General features: G+C 36.1%; 1 protein-coding gene across 3 annotated transcripts in view; it reads right to left on the bottom strand.

Annotated features, from left to right (window-relative positions):
* Positions 1-19,938, bottom strand: part of TMEFF2 (transmembrane protein with EGF like and two follistatin like domains 2) — a 224,846-nt gene that overhangs the window by 44,756 nt on the left and 160,152 nt on the right. For all 3 annotated transcript variants that reach the window (XM_025887381.2, XM_073904550.1, XM_073904549.1), the window contains exons 6-7: positions 3,034-3,182; positions 2,242-2,301 (exon numbers count right to left, since the gene is read on the bottom strand). In XM_025887381.2, the coding sequence (XP_025743166.1) occupies positions 2,242-2,301; positions 3,034-3,182 (209 nt within the window). The remainder of the gene's footprint in view (positions 1-2,241; positions 2,302-3,033; positions 3,183-19,938) is intronic.

Genomic DNA, 19,938 nt, shown 5'->3' with positions numbered 1-19,938 from the left:
TTCTTTGGAACAAAAATTTAACTCCCAAACTCTTTGAAAGTGGGCAATCTGTAAATAGGTAATATGAATGACAATGACAGAGTGGTAAACTCCAATATGATATGTAATGTACAGTTTTATAAACTCACATATATTTGCATATTGATGCTAATCAACTTGAAAAGCTTTTTGTTTCAGGGAGAAGCTTGATTTTCCTATGAGTTCAATGACGAATATTTCAATAGAGAAGTTATTCATATAATATTACATTTTGAAGATTTTTTTCCAAGTGAATTAGTTTGCAAAACAAGTATAAAGGTATTTTAAGCACAGTTAGTTACTCTTTATATGAAAGTGAAATCCTTATGAAATCTTCAAACACTTTAGGCTACAGTAAAATTAAATATGCCAGGTAGCGGCTTATAATACCTTCAAGATATAGCTATTGTTTATAACAAAATATAGAATTTAAATTTGATTTCATTTAACATTTAAAATGTATATTATTAGTTTCAGACCTTGGTTTTTCATTATCTTTTATCACTTTAATACTTTCCTGTGGATCAGCATATTCCAAAGTGCGTTCTTGGGAATACCAGTACTGCAAAAGTGCCGCAAAAGCATGTGTTGTCTATCACATAAGTTTGATAAAAACTATATACTATAAGGAATCATTCAAAATTATTTTAGGTGTGATAATAACGTAATTTTATTTAAAAAGAGTTGATCTTTTAGAGTTGCAGGCTAAAGTATTTATGAATAAAGTGATGCAATTTCTGGGATTTCTTTCCACATAACTTTGAAAATGCTGATCAGGATGCAGTTGGAGACGGGGCGAGGTTAGCCAGGGTTGATGTTACTGCATTTGAGTGATGAATACATGGGGTTCATTATACTACCCAGCCTACATTTGCGTGTATTTTGTATCTATTAGAACAAAAATTAAAAAAATAAATAAAACATGCATATCTCTTAAAGATTTCACAGTGCACACAAGCTATGAGGTGTTCTGGGTAAGAAAGTCCTTTGTTTATCTGGGCTGCTCCCAAACTTATTGATCATGGACTGTTCTTTTCAAGGAATACCTGCTAATAGCTCTCCTGGACATTTGGGAACAGCTATACAATAGTGGAACTAATGTTTTTCCATGTATCATTGTGCATGATACTTCCAGGCTTCTAGCACATGAATAGTTTTATTTACATGTTGAAAACTATTAAGATAAAAATGAAAAATTTAAAAAAATTTTTTGTTATTTCTAAATTCTGAGAGGTGTGAGGTGTCCGTAGTATAACATCTGATTAACTTTTTTCAATTTCATTGCGATTAATTTTGTGTATAAATATGATGTCAGAAATACTGTTAAAATACAATTTCAGAAAAAATGAACGATAATACATATTTTGAAAGATAAGAGCATTTCTTGATTGACTATTGGCCATAAATCTAGTTAGAACTGTTTAATAGGTGAGTGAAAAGCTCTTTAAAACACAAAACTCCAAATATCATTATCAACATCAATAATTTTACTTTATATTTTTAATCCTAAGTTTTTATAAAATTTAATAATTTGTTAAAATCCTATTTGCATACCCATAAATTATTTCTCACCCTAGAAAAATTATATTAGGTAGAAATAATTCCCAAAATAATATTCTCTAATAGCTAAATAAAATTTACATTTTTATATAAATGCTTGATAATTCTGTATGTCAGAAGCTACATTGTACTTTTAAAATAATAATTTTATTAAAATAATAAGTTATTATTTTAAAAGTAATTTACAGATACCTTTTTAACTTTGCATTTAAAGAGAGAGAGCCGGTATTATTTATAGCTATCTTTTCCAGTTATTTTAGAGACTAGCAAAATTTTTTATTGTTGACTTTAATGAAAATTCAAACAAGAATGTTTGCATTCATTACAATATACTACCAAAAACTACATTAATTTCCACTGATGCCCATTAATTTGATAAATGTTTTGTTATTTGTACCATTTGCACTGTCAAAACAAGTTAGTTATATCTTACTGACATTTCTGACAATTGCTTTAACTCTGGCAAAAAAATAAAAGGCATTTTATTTGCTTCAAAAAAATTCACTATTGTCTATTGAAAGTTTGAACCAAGCAAGAGAAGATTAGCACATCTCAGAAGTCTTGCAAGATTCACCTTAGGATCAATGGTAAGAAAAAAATGATCCCCCCAGGACCCTTTTATAGAAGTGCTCATATTCTATTGTAGAAAATATTATAATGTACCTGCATAATCCGTTCTTGCATAATGCCCATCTTCAGATTTAGTAGTTGTAGTTGTGTTATCTGTGTGAAAAAAATTAACAACGAAGATTGATTAATTGCTTCCTAAACATCGAATGTCAAATTTATATTATTCTTCTAATAGTACCTTCACTGTGATTAAGGAAATTTTATAACTATAGTTCTAAGCTACCTTTATGCAAAGACATATTTACATCAATTTGCTTGAGAGCAAATAATAAAATGATATCAGCTTTCTAGAGTTTGGGGCAGAGAAGTTTCACAATCATAACTGAGATAAGGTGGGTAAAGGAATAACAAGTCAAAACCCAAGAAAATGTTTGTTTCTGAATAAGAAACAACATAAAACATTCTCGTACATCCTGCTTTAAAAAATGTACTTGAAATATTTCTATTGATTCAATACATAAAAATGGTGTCATTTGTTTTTAATTTCAAAGTTTTCTAATAAATCCTCAGATTCTTTGCTAAAGATGATTTTGACTTTTTTTTTTTTTCCCTGTGCAAAGAGAATGTCTGCTGAATATTGGCTTCTGTGTTTACGGCATTGTGAAGATACAGTCCTATTATATAGAAAAAGATATAGACTGTTGCTGATAGGCTCTCAAACTCCTATAATCACCATAAATGCTACAGTAGACTTTAGTATCCATTATAAATCAGAACTGTCTTCCGGAAAGGAAATAGCTTGCCTAATAAGGAGTTATCTTCACTTTTCATTTCTACACTAAGACTAAAAACATTCTTTGAAATGAATTTTGGTATGAACATTACCTTGACATCGACCCAACGACATGACCTCAATTTTCTCCTGTTTCTGACATGATGCTTCTTTGATTTGACATGCATTATCATAAGATTTCCCATCAGAAGCACAGAGGGGATTGAAGTTGGTTTGAGAACAGTCGATATTGCACACACACCTAAAGGAAGAGAGAAATAAAAATGGGTGAAGGGGTTTAATTGTATGGTGATGGGTAATAACGGGACTTATGATGGTGATCACTTTGAAGTGCATACAAATATCAATTTATAATGTCATGTGCCTGAAACTTATATAATGTCATATACCAATTTACCTCAATCAAAAAAAATAACATTAATAGTGTTGCTATCACATTATACATCAAACACAAAGTGGAAGAATTGCTAGGTTGGCAACATACAAGTCGACAAAACTGAATTGTATCCTTCCAGGGAAGTTCCTTCGTTTGCTTACCAGAGACGAAAAGAAGCACAGAGCTAATTGAAAATAATTCAAAAGATTGGTAAATGGATAAAAAAATAAAAAGGGCAAACGCAGAAAATAATCATCAGTAAATCTCTGCCATTGGAACTTTTGAAACATGTACATACACTTCCATGCTGATGCTGGCAGAATTTGAATAGGCTGAGGTAGTCATGAAAGTCTGCTTTACAATTTCCTCAAATGAGATCTTACTGTGTTTCTTTATTCTCAGGATATCTGAATGGTGAGAGCGTGAGGAAAATGATTCAGAGGACATTTGCAAGAAAGTAAGCCAGGAGATTATTTGGAGTGCAATCAGGAGTTATATTTCTTCAGCTACATGAAGATGCACAAGACATGTGCTAACCAGGAATCTTTGGTGGTCCTTAACGTTTGTGGGGGGGGGGGCGCGGCACAAAACCCTTTGAGAATCAAATGAAAGGTATGGCTCTCTCTTTAGAAATTCTCATACTCACGCAAAACAACTTTTTTGCATAAAATTTCAGAGTATTTGTGGGCCGCTTGATGCCTGTCCCATAGATCCCTTTCCCAGATATACACTATTTTTTCTAATTCTAGTTTTAAGTAATAAATACAAGCTGATTACCATTCATGATTTTAATACTTTTCTATAATATACAAAGAAATTTGAATCGATGAGAATTAGGTTGCCTGAATTAGAAGAATGAGACATTTTCAAGCAAACTTTATATGAGTTTTCCTATGTTCTTATCATTCTCTGTAGACAAAGTAGACTGTTTTCACTCAGAATATTTTTATACGTGTGTAAATATGTTATTGCCTTAGAATATAAACTCATATTTTAAATTTCTCTTAATTAATTTTCTATTAATATTTACATTATTTTTCTAAATAGATTTTATGCTTCCCAAAGTGGTGAAGCACAAATTTTACTTCTGTAGATCTTACTTAGAGCTGGGCCTATAATGTAATGATTACAATAACAACTAGGTTACTACATGCTGGGTTCTTAACATGCATTGGTTTCTTTAATCTTTACAACAGCCATTTTATAGACCAATGATAGCGCAATTATAAGGTCAGAGAGCTAGTAAATTGTGGAACAAGGGCCATCTACGGGTGTGTGAAAGTAACATACAACCCCTTTCCTTTCACCACAGGCTGTGTATTAGAATTTCCTGGAAAACTTTTAAATATACTGATTCACAAGCAGGTTTCTGGCCCTAATAACTCTGGGGGTAGAGCTTAGGATTCTACCTTCTTAGGCAGTCAGACTGGCACCAGATTCACTTCCTTGGAATCACTGCTTTATCCATTTGTTGATTAAGTGAGAGGGTTTGTCTACACGACAGTGCTTCTCGGAGTGTAGTCCTTAGACCGTCTGTATCAGTATTACCTAGATCTCTGTTAAAAGTGCTGGCAGAAATTGTGCCAATGCACTTTTTTTTTTTTGGTCAGAGAATTGCTTTAGGAACACGGGGTTATTTTTACTTTCACATCCTTAGGAACAAATGGCTAGGACAGATGGTTACCATCTCCGAATGCACAAGTCATTGAGGAGCGGTTTTCCTACCTCGGTCGCGATGTGGCTACTGAGTTCACAACATTGCTACCTAGCCTGATTCTTGGCATCTGAGAGATCTGAGATTGAGAGGCTGCCTACATGCTCAAGACCGTTTGGTCCTTTCCGCCGTGCATTTGGGGAAGTGACTTTGTAGATCAGCCTTGTTTTCCTTAACAATTTGTAGTAAATAAAGAGGTGAGGAGACGGACATTGTGTGTTTTTTAAAAGTTGGTTCTAATTGCCTCAAGCCAGTTTACTATTGTTGTGTTAGACTTTGGGGACTATCTCCTTGAAAGACACCAGCATAATTATGTTACTAACAGCAGAACAGAGAGAAAGTCATTATTTTCCCATCTATCTAAAAGGTAAATTATATAGGGTACAAGGGCTCTGCAGGTATCTTCAAATTATTTTTAGTATCTGAGTTTATTAAACTTAATTAGTTCAAAAACCATGCAGGATTCCAGCACCATAGTCTGACACCCTATTGGTAGTAGCTAAATTATCTTTGTATTCCCCGCACCACCCAATACTTTCCATACACTCATCATTCAATAACTGCATGTAGTAGATAAATAAATGAAATGAATAAATATAGTGACATGATCTTATATTCTTAAAAAAGATGAAATTAATACAAATCATCATTACTATATTGTCATAAAAACAGAGAGTAGCTAACTAATTTTCTTGGCAGATATTAAATGTTCTCAGTGAGATCAAATAATGACAATAATAATAGTAGCTTACTTAATGATAGTGTTATATGCTTTATGTGCCATTACTCTTTTCATCCTTCTATCTCTGTGAGGTAGCTACTATTACTATCTCTATCTTAAAGATGAGAAAATTGAAGCTTAGAGAAGTCACATAGCTTTTATGGGGAAGAACCTAATTTCCAATATAGGCAGTTTGATGCCAGAACCTACACTGTTCTACATACTGTTCAGTACAGTGAAAAACAAGGCAAACCCAAATTCCTATTATTAACTAATTAAAGGAGTACCTTGGATAATTAGACTTGAAAAAATAAGACTATGTCTACTCTTAGAGTATTTATCGTGATGTTATGAATCTAAGTCATAATGCCTCTTAGTCTCTGTCTTCCCAAACAAGTGATCCAGACATTTTAGTATCATAGGGATATATCAGTGAATATTCATTTGAAGGCATTCTGAACTAATACCTGGTAATTAGAATGAATAACAAATTGATATGAATTAAGTTAATCTGACTACTTAAGACATCAATTGTTTAGACTATTTTATCCTTAACAAAATTCTACATAATGTTGTTTCTACTTTTTTATAAAAATACAGGTTTTACACACACACGCACACACACACACACACACACACACACACACACACACTCCAACTGACTCTAAGTTTTAGCACCAAATCCTAGCACCAAGTCACTCCTTCAAAACTTTTAAAGAGCCTGGAATTTTTGAAAGTTCAGATTCATGGGGCAGAGAGATTTTATATGTTGATAGAGTACATGAATTTGTGTATGTGTGTGTGAAGAATGGGCTCTGTGGTGGCATTTACTGCATTCTTAATGTGCCTATTTATTAGTTCATACCTTCACTTTCTGAAACCTTCTTAAAGGCTATATGTCTTTTTTACCTTTGAATTTCTGGAACCTAGTAGAGGGCATCATAGCAAGTCATCAATAAATGGTTACTGAATGAATTACTGAAAGAAAGGCAAGATAGAACTTGGACGAAGTTAGAGATTAGTTATTGTCTGGACATTAACACATAGGAGAAAGAACCAGTGATATGTTCACATAAACTCTCACTTAACTCTGTGCTACTTAGCACTTGAAGAAGGCCACCTGCCTCCTTTAATTTGTGTCCCACAGACAAAGGAGCCAGAGCACTAGCCCTTAGCGACCTCAATGACATCAGAGTACGGTTGTGAAAGGGACATGTTTCACCATGCAGCTCACTACTTATATTTTGTGGTATTTGGGGGCAGTTTTTAAGAACCAGTATAATTTAAACATGGTAGTGACTTGTCAGTTTATTACTGTTTCAAACCATTGAAAAATACAAGGCTCCGATAAAAAGGTGACAGAATTATCATATAGTGTAATGGTGAAATTGCAGGTCACTCTGTGCTTTAGCAGCTTATGTCAATTAATCCAGGGTTTTTCTTTTTACAGAAATGAAAGGCAGATATTTTTAAAAACAGAAACTATCCCTTCTTCACTGCTTTTGGCAAATAATTGCATTATTATTCATTCTGAGAGGAGTAACTAGTTAATTACAGCATGTCACAAGTATTTTATGTGAGCCAAGGATTTGTAAGGCTGAGGACTGCATGGATGCCTTTAAGGGTTTGTGTGTGTGTGTGTTTTTTCTTTCCTTTTCTTCTTTTTTCCAACCTATCTCAGTCTTTTGACATTTTGACACTGCGATTACATAGATCTCTTTTCTTCTAAGCTACAGAGAAAAAGAACCAGTCCTACTTGAAAATAATAATTTTACGGTTTGTATGTGGAAATACTACCCTCTGAAATCCTTCAAAGAAAATTAACATCGACTGAAAACCTTAGTTCTCTGAATTGTAAGAAAGAAGAGAAGCATCCAGTAATTTAAAAAGACCACTTGATGGAGTAAAGAACTGAAATTATAGGAAGTAAAAGGTGGTGTCTATGATGGCCCACATGCATTTATAATTATTTCATGAATATTTTGGGGGCTTGACATTAATTTAGCTCCCTGCCTCTCTTGAAATGGCTCCTCTGAAGGTGTTCAGCAGTGAGTTAAGGAAACCTTTCCCTTACATTTAGGAATGCCTCATTGTCCTCCAGAGTGTGAGGATGCAAAAGCTGCCAGGTAGCAAATACTTATTCATGTGTCTGATTGGTGGCTGCCCTGAAATTTCACTAGATTTTGTCTCATCTATTAAACATGCTTATCACTTGTTCCTCTCCCAAGGTCCTTGACTTGCCCATTACAAATTTTGTCCATACAACATCCCTAATCAGTTTTAAAGTACCCAATTGTACTGCAGTGAGGATGGCTTTCTGGGTTGTTTTGAACCTTGACTGGTTTCTTTCCCTTGAGCCCCGCTGTCTCTGGGGCTATTATGCGGACCCTTTCTAGCCTGGCCAGAAAATGAGGTCAGGGCCACTGTCTGTGCTCTCCATCAGGACTGTAATGGATGAGTTGTATTATATTAATAACAGTGAAAACAGTGTGTGTTTTTCATTCAAGACTCTTGTGATACTTTAAGCCCATTTACTCATTAACTCTCATGTAACTCCTTTTGATGGAACTTGATTATAATTATTTTATCTGTAAAGAAACTACAATTCAGGACTGACTGGGTTGTGAGGGAAAAAATGAAATAAGAGATGTGAAAATCCACTGAAAACCAAAAGCCTATAGAATGTGGAAAAGCATTGACTGGGAGGTAGTACTAGTAAGTCTGCTATATTGTTACTCAGGCGATATATGTGAGCTTGTTTATTTTTTTGTTTTTGTTTTTAAATTTGAGAAGGGCAATCCTTTTAGCTTTGAAATCTAGGATGATGGAATAATGCCCTTTCCAGACATATTACCAAGGACTACAGTGAGGCTTTCCAAGGGGGACGAGGGTTATCTTGTACATGGAAAAAACTTAAGTGCCATTAATATCTATCTCTTTATAAGGAGGTAAAGTATAGAAGTTGGTCTATTAGATGGAAGCTCTTGGGACTATTGAGAAAAAGCCAAGGGCAACAAATAGCCAGTCAATGGATGTCTGAATGAAGAAAAACGAAGCTGAGAGACCCTTCCCCGGGGTGGTGTCAGAACTTTCAGAAACAGAATTGCCTATTGAACAAGTGAAACAATTCCTGGGTAAAAGACTGATGGCCATGTATCAAAATGATGTCTAATACAATAAAGGTAGATGGGAAATGGGACTAGAGCCTGGAATTTGGTATCAGATAGATCTGTGCTTAATGGATGCTTGGTCAGTTACTGTATGGCATTGAACTAGTTACTTAACTTCCCTGAGCCTGCAAAAATGGAGCTACTAACTCGAGATTGTGGGGTTTAAATGGAATGAGGCACATAAATTGCTTAATAAAGTTTCTGAGAAGTTGTAATCACCCAATAATTATTGGTCATCATTAATTTTTGGCTTAGTGGTTTCTAATCTTGGATGCAAAGAAAAATTTTCTGTGGAATAGTTCGACCTTGGGCAGCAACACAGAGATTTCCACTTAGGAGGTCTCATGTGAGGCTGCAGTAACTAACTGGAGTTGTCAAAAATACTGCAGGGGATTCTGATGTGCAGATGTGGTGAGCTGCAATTACAGAAAATGCTCTTTCTCACCCTCTAAGACTAAGAGACTTCCTAATTTAGTGTATGTTACATCCATGTGAGAAATTCTGATGCGGTGGGTCTGAGGTAGGACTCAAGCAGCATTTTCAGCAAGTTCCTTAGCTCTTTTTAAGGCAGATAGGTTGCATAGCCTATTGAGAAACCCCAACTATTTTGGCTCCAAAACACCCTTTTCTCTCTCCCCTTCATTCCAACAGAAGGAATTTAATATTCTCATTTAATGTGCATGATTCAGTGGTCTGTAGTAAAAGGTTTTCCTCCATGTGCTACAGGTGACAGGTATGTGGTGTCAGATGACAGGGACAGGTGCCTAAATGCACTGATACAAAAACATCATTGGTGGAGCAGTTAGCAGAAGTGATTCACCAAGTAAAACCAAGGTAGAGTGGTGGGAAAGGATGTGAAGCTATGGAGGGGCTCCCCTGTGCCAGGCGCTTAGCTCCAACCTCCACAATACTGCCAGGTTTTAATGCGCATGAGATAGGGAGGGAAAGGAGGAAACTGAACTATCTCCGAAGGTGAGTGGGATTTAACAGATCTGGGATGGAGCACATGAAGTGGGGAAATGTGCAGAGGCAGACCCTAACATGGAGCTGGGGAGCTGCAAATAGATCAGTCTGATTGGAATGAACTCTTATCAACCAAAGTGGCAGCATACAGCACTCTAGACAGATTGTAAAGGGGCTCAATTCCACCTACGGAGTGTGGCCTTCATCTTCTGCACAATGAAGAGTCCTGAAAGCTTTTTGAGCACAGGGTGATAGGAAGGTCAACATGATGGAAGGGGTGTTTTAGGGAGATTACACTTGCAGGGGAGTGCAGGGGGAGGGACTAATCACCAGGCTATTGCTGTAAACTTGGGGGCTAGATAGGAAAACTGAGGGCAGCGGTGTTCACTCCAATGAAGAAAAGGATGAATCCATGGCGCTTGGCGGCTCCATACTTAAGGTATATTATAGCGAGGTACTAAGGCACAAATGTCACCACCATGCCCTTCCTGCTCTACCCTTTCCTGCCTTTTTCCTGATTTGTGTTGTGGTCCAAAGAGGAAACTGATGAGAGGGGCAGCCAGGCAGCTGTGTGTGGGACTCAGGAAGGCATGATTTCCTGGTAGGGAGAGCTTTCTTTCTTTGCTGTTGGGACAGGGGCAAACAGAGTTCCATCACGATAGCCATATCATGTAAGCACCCTTGCCTGCAGTTTAAGGAGAATGATTCTTTGTAGTAATGTGTACCCTGCCTGATTCCAGGACTGGTTTAAGATGACTGCAACAAAACTGGCAGCAGGTATCTATTAACGCCTGCTGCCTCGGAAAGCAAACGAGGCTCCCTCCAAGGCAGCAAGTGGCCCCACGCCCCTCTTCCATGTAGACAATACAGTTGAAGCAGGGTTTGACTGGAGCTCCCTTTTCATCATGTATCATGCTTGCATTTTTCTCAGGATTATTTTTTCCTTCTTGAAGCAGCTGCATTTACATCTTAAAATAATCAAAGTAAACAATTCTTCTTACTCATATACATTTTTAAAAGTATCCTGAAGCAAAAATCCCTCATTAGCATTATGTGTACGCTCTTGCTCATTAAGCTGGAAAACATATTCAATAACCAAGGGTGACTCTGTGATTACTAAGAAGTGCGGTCTCTCTGACTGGACAGCTCTTACTACACAGCGTAGTCAGAAAGCATGAAAACCCCAGAATAAAAACTTGGAAGTTAAAACAATACAATGAAATCGACATTTGAATAAGGAGACATACTGAATTCCCACTCGCTCCTTTCTGTCAGGATCCTGTTGCATGTTCTGGCACTTTCCTTCAGGCCCAGCTGCGGGATTCCTGCACTCACTTCCGCCAGTTCCATGTTTATATTTTGCAAACTGGCCTTCTGGTAGGCTTTCGATCGACCAAAGACTTTCAGGAATAAATATGTATGAACATCATTACAGCCTAGATTTTCCACAAAACTATAATTTAATATCATACCCTTGAATTTCATCCATGAGATATAAAAAAAAGTAGATGAATACTAGCTCTGCATTGTGACAAAAGTGCTAGTTTGAAAATATTGTCCAATACATTGTTCAGGTGGTTTTCATGATAATGGTTTTAGGTCCTGGCATGAACTCATTCCATTCATAATTAAAATTTGCATTACATGATCTCCCTTATGCTTATGTCATTCTTTATTTTTCATTTATTAATCTAAGGGTCAATATAATTTAAATTTGTTTTTAAAATAACATTAAAATATACATTATAACATGCTATCAAAAATTTCATTATTTGAATAATAAAAAAATATAATAAAAATATTCACGGGGGTGGTGCATGGGTGGCTCAGTTGGTTAAACATCTGCCTTTGGCTCAGGTCATGTACCCAGGGTCCTGGGATGGAGCCCTGAGCCCAGCACCCTGCTCAGTGGGGAGTCTGCTTCTCCCTCTCCCTTTGCCCCTCCACCCAGCCCATGCTCTCTCTCTAAAATAAATAAATAAATAAAATCTTCTAAGAAAATTCATGGGGATGCTATGCTGTAATCTTACAAAGGGAAGGTGGGAAATATGACTGAGGAAGGAGGATGCCCTAACTTTATCTGTAATGTTATGGTTCTTAAGAAACTACTAAAAGCAAATGTGCTAAAATGTTTGTATTTGTTAAAACTAGGTGGTGAATGTCCAAGTGTTATATTATTTTTGATAATTCCAAAATATAATTAAAAATAAAAATATGAGATTAGACATGTTGCTTAAAATGATTAAATTACCAAGCTTGCTAGATATTTTTTTTTCACTGATGTGATCTGGATAATTTACTTCTAAATTATTTAAACAAAATTATATATATATATGTGTGTGTGTGTGTGTGTGTGTGTGTGTATGTGTGTGTATGGAGAAATCCCAGTGGAATAAAATCACATTTCTTTATAAATAACTATTTAAAATTGATCTTCTGGGGTGCCTGGGTGGTTCAGTTGGTTAAGCAACTGCCTTCGGCTCAGGTCATGATCCTGGAGTCCCTGGCTCGACTCCCGCATCGGGCTCCCTGCTCAGCAGGGAGTCTGCTTCTCCCTCTGACCCTCCCCCCTCTCATGTGCTCTCTCTCTCTCTCTCATTCCCTCTGTCTCAAATAAATAAATAAAATCTTAAAAAAATAAAATAAAATTGATATTCTGTCCATATAAAAATGACTTTCAAGAAGAGTTTATGATACGAAGAGACTCATCTCTGTGTTTCTTCCTCTCTCCTCATCTTACTTGCTCGCCCACTGAAATGTGAAACTCGTGAACACATGGTGGCATTTTCGTTAACGGGCCCAAGCCAGCATTCTTCATTGACTTCCTGCTGCATTGCCGGTGAGTTTTGATTGCTCCGAAGTATGGCAGTGCTGTCGGCTAGGAATAGTCATGAGCTATTCTGAAACCCTTGGGATGAAGGACTCTCAGTTAGAAATGTTTGAACATTTTGCCTTGAAATAAGAATACTGTAGTTTCTCAAAAACATTAAACTTAAAAGGTAAGAAGGGGAAGGAGGTATGCCTGCCTCCCTGTGGCCAGCCCCTGGGGAAGGTCCTGTTGTTGAAGGTATTGGGAGGGCTGCAGCCATCGCTGCCATTCTTTGTTCATTTGTTTTCTTTGCCCTCTTAGGCACATTCATTTTCATTTATCACACATCTCATTTAATTCAGTCTAATCCCCTCAGTGCAGTTGAGCACCCACTTGGTGCGAGGTACGGGGCTAAACATCAGAGACTCCAAGATGGCTCGGGTGATCCCTACTGGCAGCAGAGATCACAACTAAAGAAGAAAAACAAATATTTCTGCAACAGTGTCATCAGAACGAGACTTTGTGGGAGTGAACAGTATGTTTTGAGAGCACTGAGGAGGAATAATGACTTCTACCTAGAGGATCTAGGAAGGTTTCATAGAGAATGTGACTCTTGAACTGGAAGTTTAAGGGGGAGTAGAATTTCCACAGATAGTTTCCATGATGACTCGTAGCCAGAGGACTTTGAAATCCATTACTCCACTGAGGACACCTCCCTAACAATTCATTTCTCATTCTCGTCCCTCAGTGGATGCTTCTCCTATGTGTTCATGTATACAGTAAATGATACATCAAAATTTTTCTCCTTCCCTAAAACTCTTGTGTCATGTTCCATGTCAGAAATGACAGCATATATGTCCTCTTTGGGCCCCAGAGCCACAGAGGCTTCTGGAAGTCAAGCCAGGCCATTGAAAGAACCCCACTCAAGAGTCAGGGCTCTGGGGTCTGGTTTGGATGATATCGTTCTCCACCTGCTGGACCTCTGGCTGCAGGATACTGAAGGACAAGCTGATCCAGTAAGATGATGTCCGGGGTGGTCAGCTCTAAAATTCTGACACTTTGTTTCCTGATACTCATATTATTAATTATTTCTATTTATCTAGCACATGCTTGCCTTCCAATCATCCTACAGTCTTTGCTGCTTCTTCTCTGCTAAAGCCTCTATTAAATGAGTTTGACATTCATCAGAACGCTTCCTTCCTAGGGCGGATGCTTCTGCTACTGGGTTGTTTGCTCTTTCATCATCTATAGCCTTACCCACTTGCCCTCCGACCTGTCCTGTGTTACATGTCTCTGCAGTTGAGTGGTAAGAACATGGACTCATGAATTGTGTAATAAGGGCCTCAGTCCACTCTTTGTAGCTAATAAATGATGAATAAATAATAGACTTGAATTAAAATCTTAATTCTGAAAGTTGACACATCTGTAAAAGGTGGAAAATAACTTCTGGCTCATAATAACACCTACTCCAAAAGGTTTTTCTGAGAGTATAAATCAGAAAGAATGGAAGCAACTTCATGGGATATTTGGTGCATAGCAGGTTCTATTGCTTCCCTTGCTCACGGAGAGCTCATTCTTCTTTTTGTATTAAATTAGTCTAGTCCTTGCCAGGCTGGCCACCAAAGTACAATATTTTCTCACATACCCTTAATTGATCAACTGCAGATAAACTTTGGCCCAATGTGGATGAAAGAACCACTTGCCATGCATATTTATCTAAAATCTATAAATTGAGGTTTTCTCCTGCCATATTTGGAAGTATAAAAAGATTAATGTCTCTCTCTCTCGCTCTCTCTCTCTTTTTTTTTTTTGGTTAAAAAAGAAAGAAGCTATTAATAGCATTTCTAATGTATTCTATTTTATTTTATTATTGTATTTTATTTTATTTTGGGGGGCGGGGGCAGGAGTGGCAGAGAGAGAGAGAGAATCTTAAGCGGGCTCCACGCTTCGGGTGGAGCCTGACATATAGGGCTCTATCTCATGACCCTGAGATCATGACCTAAGCCAAAATCAAGAATCAGACGCTCAACTGAGACACCCAGGCGCCCCTAATGTATTCTATTTTAAAGATGAGATATTTGGCATTGTCTTCTCGATTTTAATATCTTTAAAATTTTATGTAACTTTCAAAAAGTAGAAACCTATTCACCTGAATTATTTTAAACTTACTTATCTGAGTTACCAGAAATATTATAAATTCTTGTAAACGTTTAGAATATCATTATACTGAATAATCTTAAAAATAAGTTAGTTTCACTCGTAGTTTCTTTCTAGCCCTTGTTACCTCCGTCTTCTTCTTCCTTCCCTTTCTCTCTTTACTACTTGCTCTCTCTCTAAAGTGTACAGTCTAAGTTCTTAGGAAAACATTTCCCGCCACTGATGGAGCTTACCATCTAACAGAGAAGCTTACTGTTCAGAACATGGAAAGATTCAAAATTTCTGCTAATAATGTAGAAAAACATTTTTTAAATATGTTTTCTATTAAGACGATGTAAATGCATTGTATCTATTTGCGGAGACAAAATAAATGAAATGAGAGATGAATCTACTTGCTTTTAAACACAGTAGAAACAAACTCAATTTATAGATTTCAGATAAATATACAGAGCAACATACAAAAAGTCACATTGAATTCTTCTCCTCTCATTCATTTTTTCATGCTAGAGTTATTTGCTAATGATGCTATTCTTTTTATTCTAATTAAAATGTCTGCATTTCTGTTCTTAAGCATGGCTGTGCAAAATGGTCCTGCTCTTGGTTTCATCTCGGAGGGCTTTTTAAGCTGCATAATCAAATATGGACTTTCTTTTAGTAATAGCGAATGGCCACTACAGGAACACGATTTATTTTTTTAAAAGAGGATTTTGAATTACTTCTAAGAGGAGAAATTGTTTTAATGAAACCAGTAAGCTATTGACTATAACAAACACGAGAATTATCATAAGTAATTACTTGAAACTTGGAAATTGATTCATCATTTTAACTCAGTTGTGACTATTATATATAGTGTATATTAGGGATTTGATTTATCTTTACCCATGCTATCACACCCATTTCATAAATTGTCAATCTTCTATCTTAAGTAAGTTATATTACAATCTCTTTGAACAATAATTATTATCATATATTATCTTTTATTTTCTTCAAAATAAATAACCTTTAAGTGCCATACTATAAATGAGCATATCATAAAACATAAATAAACCTTATTTAAATAAATCAGCCTATAGTTGATTATAATTTAAAATCATTGAATACATGTATTCTACACCTTTTTCACTTACAAATGATCTGCCGCGGCTTGACAGTCGTCAGGCAGGCAGACTGGGGGCTTGCTGAGCTCATTATCAGGTACATATCAAGGCACCAATGGGACCAATGCCAACAATCCATAAGGGATGCTCTCATTACTCATCCAGATGTTGCATCAGTCAGGGCCCCCTTCAACATGAGCTGGAGTTCAAGCTTATATTTTCCTTGATGAAATGTTAGACCTAAATAAATGAACTGTTCTGAACTCTAGTTTGGGATTTTTCTAATATGAAAACAACAACAACAACAACAACACTTTTCAAATGTGAAGTTCTAATCAAGGTAACATAATATAATTAAAAATACATAAAAATTCTAGAAAGAAATGGGATGACTTTAGCTTTGTATTTATACTCCTAGGTCAGAGAGTAACTTGGATCACAAGAAATTCAAAATATTGTACTGAGAAAAATTATCAGTAAATAAATTGGAATGCCAAGGTATAGAAAATTAGTAAGAGTATATACAAATTAAAAATAATCTTTTCTGGAACATAGATAAAAAATTAGGGGCTAATCCAGAATTAGGACATTATGATGCTCAGAATCAGAACAGCTGAAGATATGTATGCACATACTCTATACTGTAAATCACCAGGGAAATGAAAGGGCCTCTCAATCGCTCTATTTCTCCTCTGCTTCCCTTGAGCCAGTTCACAGCACAGCTCAGGTGATGCTTTTAAAATGTAAATAGGATCAAATCATTTCCTTGCTCAAAACCCAGCAAAGCCTCTCCATCAACCTTACAATAAAATCTATGGTTCTTACTATGGTTGATGAGGCCCTGCATAATCTGGCCCTTGGCTACCTCTCCAATTTCCTTTCTTGTCCATCTTTCCCACCTTTGCCCTGCTCCAACCACACTGGATTTTTACTGCTTCCCGAACACACCATATATGCTTCTGCTACCAAGATATTTCACTTGCTCTTCCCTCTGCCTGGCATGTTCTAAATAATGACCTTTACAGAGAAGTCCTCCTCAACTACCCTATCAAAATCAACACACTTCCATCTCCGAATCCTGACATTATATTGCATATTTAAATTGCCTGTTTTCTCCACTTCAGTGTGTACTATGTGTAAAAAGCGACTTTGTTTTGTCTACTGCTATTTTTTTTCAGGCCTAGAACAATATCTGACACATAATAGGCACTCAATAAATATTTGTTAAATAAATGAATAAATAAATACATATACTTCTGACTTTAAATATGCTTATATTTTAGTCATCTAGTAAAGGTTTGATTTGAATTATATGGTTAATTAGATCGATGTATATTATTTTGCTTCAATTATCAAGAAAAGTATTTCTGATTCTTATATACAATAAATATTTATTAATTTCTGTTAAAGTTGTGCAGTAAATATTTGCTAAATAAATGGAGCACCACCATGTACAAGTTATTAGACAATGGTACTTATAAAAAAAAAGAATAGGCCAACTATGCCTGTTAGTTGGATTGAGTTGTTTTTAACATGTGGATAGATTTCATTTCCCAAGAATCAGTCTTCAGTAAGGGTAAAGGTCCCCACAGTTTGACAGCCTTAGGCTTCATGCAGTGCATACAATTAGACTTTTCATTATCTATGTACATTTTTGGCAATGAAATCCATATTATATAACTTCAATCTTTTTTTTTTTTAATTGCAATGCTTAAAATGGTGTAGACTCCCCATCTGTTAGAATCTTCTTATCCTGAACCAAAACTCAAATCAACCCTCTTTCTTTTAATGATTATTTAATTTGTACCAACCTTTGTTATTACTATCCTTAACATCGCCTCTCCTTTAAAGTGTGAGTTAGTGTTTACTGCAGTGGTAGAGAACGATCGAAGGCTACTTACTGTCTGCCATAAGCTTTTGCCAATCAAGCAGTTTCTTCATCCTTAAGTGATTCAATTTATTTGTCTAATTTAAGTAATTTGGTCATTTGATCATTCTGATCTGAATTCCAATTATACTTATATCAACAGATCTATTTCATTTTAAAGATGCAGCAGTAACCATTGAAAACTGAATAAACCTGGGCCTGTACTGGTTAAAAGGGCTCTCTGTAGGTTCAAGAATTTAGATAGAACAAGGAGACAAATACTTATCCATGTATTGCTTATATTACATGCAACTATTACTAAATCAGGAGGCATGTTAAATACTGCATAAATATCTTGGAGTGAAAGACTGCATTTTCACAGACATTTTTTTATTTTACCTATGGTTTCTGGAGACTACTATTCATAGGGTCTACTCTGCAGTTGATGTGGGTAACCAACAAGCAAATGCAAAGTGGACAATACCTCCCTTTGCTTAGCAAGATTTCTTAGGCAACAGCAATGATCTACTTTTTGGATACATATGTTGTGCCCAGGCAGCCAGCATGTGGCTAGGGTGGTTTTAAGGGACTACTAGGGATTGAACTATATGTTGCTATATAAAGTCATATTTACAAAAATGATTTAAAAAGTTAAATCTAAAAATTGTAACTGTAACTTGTTGGAATATTATTGTTGACAGAGGGACATTAAGATGTTTGAATGGCATTCTGGAGGTTGTCATTAAACTTTTCTTGCCAGGCTAGTCAGGACTAAAAACTGGTTACAGGCTTTTAGATATTAATTCTGAAGGTGATCCATTTGGCTACATATTCTGCAACATGTGTGTCCCTTTGAAAGAACTTATGATTAAAGGCTGAAACTGGGGCAAAATTGCACAGTTTATAGTCTATTTCTTTAAGGGCTAAAGAATGATCATCTTTTTGATAATGTTTTTAAATCTCAGGAAACAAGCCTATGAAATTTACTTTACAGGAATCTTATTTAAGCAACCTACACTAAAGAAAACATCTACTCTATTTTTAAAAGAATAATCTATATGCAGGAAACAATGGTCATTTAATAAGCAGATCAAAACATATGAATAAGTGTGACATTTAGAAGACAGCTCCTTCTGTGGAAGGTGCACACCATTTTACTTGGTATCATTTTCAAGAAAGTGGTACGAGAGCTGTCAGGTAGCTTGAGAGACTAGGGTCCGTCCTCTTTATCTTGAAGCATAATGCCCGTGTCCCGAAGTGTTGGTGGTGTCTCACCATATCATAGCGCAGTGTCATAGTTCAAGCAATCACGTTGTCAGCCTAACCCAACTGCACCGTACACTTGCAGTCATAGATAATGAAAAGTTTCACAGGACAAGATATTTAAAATGAATGTTGGCAGAATATAAGGTCTATACAGAGATGAACCAATATATCTATACCATGTCTTGAGTCACACAGGAGGATACTCACTTTTTAACCTATCAATTCTAAAGACTGCTTTCAATGGAGAATGATGCTGGTACCAAGTGTTGGAGTGGTGGCCATATCATAAAAAAGAACTTGCATATGGACCAAAGATGATAGAATCCCCTGAATTGTGAGGTAGGATTAACTTAACTCTGTTAAATTATTAGAAACATGCAAAGAGGTATTAGACTACAGGGAACTGAATGGGATGATTCGCATTTCAAGTCAACATAATTGAATTAGTGAATATATATCTTCCTTTGTTTATTAACAATTCACAATTAGATTAGATTGGTCAAGGGCCATTTACTCTTTCAATCTTTTTGAACACTACGATTTGACCACAGTAACCCAAAACTCTTTGACAACTATCTGTGTAAAGCATTCAGTCAAATAACTAATATAATTTTAATCCCATGCCTTATCTACTGGGACATGAACTGTGAATCACTGATCCTCCTGGTCTGAGAGCCTGCTCTCAATTGGTGAAATGCACCTAGGACCCTGTGAGTTCACCTCATGGCCTTTCACACTTTCACACATGCTCTTTTACCAGCTGGTTATTAGAAGTTCAGTGAAATTGGACATTTCTCTATTTCAGCCAGCAAGTGAGATTCAGAGTCCAAAAGGTGCTTCCCTCAAACGGAGGAAGA

The sequence above is a fragment of the Callorhinus ursinus genome, unplaced genomic scaffold, assembly GCF_003265705.2.
Source record: "Callorhinus ursinus isolate GAN/ISIS: 27379988/994484 unplaced genomic scaffold, GSC_fseal_2.0 scaffold2, whole genome shotgun sequence".
NCBI lineage: Eukaryota > Metazoa > Chordata > Mammalia > Carnivora > Otariidae > Callorhinus > Callorhinus ursinus.
Note: the sequence above shows the minus strand (reverse complement) of the source record. Positions and strands in the feature narration are given on the sequence as shown.